This window comes from Scardinius erythrophthalmus (genome assembly GCF_964197995.2).
Source record: "Scardinius erythrophthalmus genome assembly, contig: HAP1_SCAFFOLD_271, whole genome shotgun sequence".
Classification (NCBI taxonomy): domain Eukaryota; kingdom Metazoa; phylum Chordata; class Actinopteri; order Cypriniformes; family Leuciscidae; genus Scardinius; species Scardinius erythrophthalmus.
The window spans coordinates 49306-54010 of record NW_028296340.1 but is presented as its reverse complement, the minus strand read 5'-3'; the positions used below and the strand labels follow the sequence as shown (position 1 = coordinate 54010).

Genomic DNA, 4705 nt, shown 5'->3' with positions numbered 1-4705 from the left:
GAAGACTCACTCTTAGTTTAGGAGTTGTCATTTTTCTTTATTAAAGGTGCTGTATGTAACTTTTTTTATAAAATGAATCCTTTTTTTATTGGCCGTCTGTGAAGGGGTTGTAATCACACATTACATTGATCCACTTTTCGTGTTTTGCTATTACCTCTGAAGGCCAGTAATCCTATTTTTATGTGAAGTCTCCGGGTCGGATTTTCTGCGAAATCCACCGGATGTGACGTGCATGCGCGCTCCCGAGCCTACAGTCTATTGCAACTGCACTGCAGCTAACGACATGGAGTCTGATAACACCAAAAAACGACCTGCCTCCAGCACAACACAGACTCCAACACAAACTCCAAATATATATATATATATATATATATATATATATATATATATATATATATATATATATATATATATATATATATATATATATAAATATATCTGCTGAAGCTCGTCAGGCCAAACGTCAATCGGATCGACTCAGGACGAAAACACGGATCAACATCGGCAGAGCGTTTGAATTATGGAGAGACCTCCGTTTTGAAATAGCAAGGTAAAATATAACATACATAAGACATGAAATGAATACAAAAGACTGTTCCATGATAACAAAAAGCAGGTGCTTTAGGATGTAACTTTTATTTTATGTACTAGATCTACTGTCTAACGTCACTCATCCCACTACTATCATATTGTTTATAATACACATTTCCAGACATGTACAGTACAGTAATATTACTTCCTACTGTCTTATTGTTACACTGAAATTGTCCAGTCTAGTTGACTAACCGTTTTCGTTTTCATTCATTGACCTATGTTGACATTGCTGATTGTGAAAGATACACGAATAGTTAGTGAAATAATGCTAGATAACACCACATGTCGGCAAAATACAGTCAATGTAACGTTATCATGGTACGAGCATGGAGCATTAGTTCTACGTCAAGCTGATAAAAGTAGCCTATTATGGTAATGTTGCAGTGGGAGTTTACAAGAGTTTCCAGCATGTTGTGTGATGCTTTCTCCGTTGTGTTGAAAGTCTCAGTGTGGCCGCCGGTAGTGAGTTCGCGCTCTTGAGTTTGAGCACGCGCACGAGCGCTGTTGTTGCAATCTGAAACATCACCGCTAGAGGCCGCTGGATCCTACATACAGCACCTTTAAGAGTAGGTCTGAAAGGCGTTGTGAATAACTTTTAAGAGAAAACTCCTAGCAAAAATCTTTTAGTGCGATTTAGGAGTACTCCTAGTGGTAAGATAAAATGCTTTGTGAATACGGCCCCTGAATTATAACCGATGGTCCAGACAACAGCCTTGACAGCCAAAAAACACAGGCACGACATTACAGGACTCTACGAGAAATGTACAAAGCAAAGAAGCCAAACAAAGCTGCTGTAACTCATCTATTAGACCTGGAGTTCCAGTCCAGAAGAAATTTCATTGACTCAGATACTTTGAAGGAGCAAGACAGACCCACACAAATGTTACAGGCATACCCGTGCTTCAAAGAACTGGACCATGTGAGTACACAAAAGCATCATTTATATGTATGATGTAAAACATATCATCTACCTAACTGCAGACGTACAGGTTGATGATTCTTATAACTTTCAATAATTATTTCTCTCAGACAATGGATGAACTGCAGAGAATCATTGAGCCAAACAATTGCCAATACATTTCTGAGGTGAAAGGCAGGTGGGAGACCTTCTACTCCAAGGTTCAGTTTTATGGTGTCGTGAAGAAAGTCATGAAGCCTCCAAGGACATTAAATGGAGGTAAAGCTGTATTTTATTGATTGATTGATTCTTTATAGATATTACCCACACACCTAATTTCAGTAACACTTTAAAATGAATACAGTAATAAAGTACTTGCAAATCATTTGCAAACTAATAGTTAGTTAACTGCTCAGTATTTGTATTTTATTGCTTACATGTATTTGTAAACATTTTAATAAACACTGAACATGAACGCAATTAATGTCTAATAAAGGTTGGTTTAAAGCACTTAATTATTGAAATTTTCCATTTTCCTTTCTCAATCTAAAGAGAACTATTTACTCCTAATAACCAATCAAATTCCTTTACTACAAGCTAATTAAACAATAATAATTGTTAATAACAATGACAATGAACTCACTATTTGTATAAAGCCTATTAATATATTAACAATGTAGATACTACAATATATTAACTATGAATTAACTATAAACTAATAGTTTGCTAATGTTTTGCAAGTACTTTATTACTGTATACTTATTATAAAGTGTTAAATTTCTTAGTGCATATCAATATAGATTTCCTCTCTTGTGTGTTTGTTTTACTAGTTGAACATGCCATTGCTGTTTTTACCGCCCTGCCACTGCTCTTCCCATCTGGCTCTGCAGTACCCAAGAAAGTGGTCCCAATCAGTGAGGCTCTTTTCCATGTTCTTACGGTGAGTTTTAAGTGTGAGTTGTCTCCATTGACAGCTATGTAATTAACACTTTGAAGGCCCAGAAATGTAGGAAAGACATAATTAAAATAGTCCATGTGACTACAGTGGTTCAACCTTTCAAATATTTTTGTGCACCAAAATTACAAAATAATGACTGTATTGAACAATTTCTTCTCTTCTGTATCAGTCTCCGACCCGTGATCACGAGAGCACCACAACACATGCGTGTGGAAAGCCGGGATCCTCTGTTATACAACGAGATAAATGTGTCGCCTTATCGTCTGAATTATCCAAACTTTCAAGATGTGGCATGACAATATCACAATCGATGTAGCACACACTCTCCTGTTCAGTAGGCATCGCTTAGCACTGATGACATCTACACTACTAGCTCTTCATTGCTCTCTGTCTTTCAGAAGCTTGTGGCTGTTGTTGTGTTCCAGCCTCTTCTGTCTCTTTTAGTTCGTTCTCTGTATATTCTGATTTGAAAAAAATGCAATTCATCCTCTGTCGAAATCTGCAGACATAGTTCTGAACCGTTTTATGTTGTTCGTGCGTCTTCCTCTGCTTGTAAACATAGCCCTGCGTTTTCTGGTCATATGTCAGAACGCCAGCTCCTCCGTCATCACCACACACACACACATAGGTGCATGCGTCATGGTGCTCTCGTGAACGCTCATCGGAGACTGATACAGAAGAGAAGAAATTGTTGAATAAAGTCATTATTTAGTTTTTTTTGGGACACAAAAAGTGTTCTCGTCGCTTCATAACATTAAGGTTGAACCACTGTAGTCACATGGAATATTTTAACAATGTCTTTCCTGCCTTTCTGGGCCTTCAAAGTGTAAATTTAATAGCTGTCAATGGAGCCCCTCCTGAGCCATCAGATTTCATCAAAAATATCTTAATTTATGTTCCGAAGATGAACGAAGGTCTTACGGGGTTGAGGGTGAGTAATTACTGACAGAATTTTCATTTTTGGGTGAACTAACCCTTTAAGATGGCTACCCTCTGTCACGGTTGTTGAATGCATTGTTTCTTTCTTGTCTCGTGTCGTTGTGTTTATGTGTGAGTGGGCGTTGTCCCGCTCACGTGTCTGTCAGCGCTCCAGCTGATCATCATCATCATCACAATCACTGTTCACAGCTGCTGTTCATTCCCATTGCCTATATATACTCACACCATTCTCTGTTCCAGTGTCGGATTGTTTGTTGAGGTCCTGTGTTGCCGTGTCTGTGTTTCCCGTGAAGTTTGCCGTGTCCGTGTTCGCCTGCCTTGTCCTCGTCACTGGATTCACCGCACTCAAACACCGGGATCGGGATTCTGCACTATCACAGCACCAGAGCACCACAGACCATCGGAAAGTCCCTGCACGAGCCTGAGTCGCCGCCCTTCTTTGTTCCTGTACTGTTTCTGACTTTATTGAGATATTAAACACTTTTTGAGTACCTGCAACTGTTTCCTGTCTGTTCAGTCATGACAGAACAATCCGACCAGACGATGGAAGCAGCAGGTGGCGCCGCAGCAACAATGGATGACTTTGTTCGTGCAAGTATTCAAAGGATGGACGCTCAGGACCGTCATCAAGGGGATGCGGCGCGCGCGATTCAGGCTCTCGTCACGCAGGTGTCCGAGCTGACCCAGCGTTTTCAACAGCTGCAACCTCCCGCTGCGCCAGCCGCTCCGCCCGTCCCTCCCACACCACCGATGCCCGCCTCCCAGTCGGAACCACGCCTTCCGACTCCTGAGCCTTACTCTGGTGAGCCTAACTTTTGCCGGCCGTTTTTGACTCGATGCAGCATGCATTTTGCTCTCCAGCCACGGACATTCGAGAGAGAGGAGACGAAGGTGGCATTCGTTCTGACACTACTGACTGGGAGAGCGGCACTATGGGGGACGGCGGTGTGGGAGAATCAAGAACCATGCTGTTCCTCGTTCCAGGAGCTCTCCTCGGAAATGAGGAGAGTTTTCGACCGCGCGGTCGCGGGGAGAGAGGCTGCCAGGGTCTTATCAGATCTACGTCAGCAAGATCGATCGGTTTCCGATTATGCCATTGAGTTTAAGACCCTGGCGGCCGAGTGTCGCTGGAACGAGGAAGCGCAGTGGGATAGGTTCCTGCATGGGCTGGCCGACCGCGTCCAGAGGGAGATCTACGCCCTGGACCTACCCCCCTCACTGAATGGACTTATCGATCTGGCTCTGAGGGTGGACGCCCGACTTGCCCGGGTCGGACCACGCGCTCCACCCAGCCTGCCTCGTGGGGGGGTGGAACA

General features: G+C 42.4%; 1 protein-coding gene across 1 annotated transcript; it reads left to right on the top strand.

The window, feature by feature from the left end:
* Nucleotides 1-644: 644 nt before the first annotated feature.
* On the top strand, nucleotides 645-3814 carry LOC308686427 (uncharacterized protein; the record flags this gene model as incomplete). The annotated part of the gene is made up of 4 exons (XM_081394857.1): nucleotides 645-1513; nucleotides 1624-1771; nucleotides 2323-2445; nucleotides 3630-3814. Exons 1-4 carry the CDS (start codon nucleotides 1355-1357, stop codon nucleotides 3812-3814), a joined length of 615 nt encoding a protein of 204 aa, XP_081250983.1. The 5' UTR covers nucleotides 645-1354.
* Nucleotides 3815-4705: the final 891 nt, after the last annotated feature.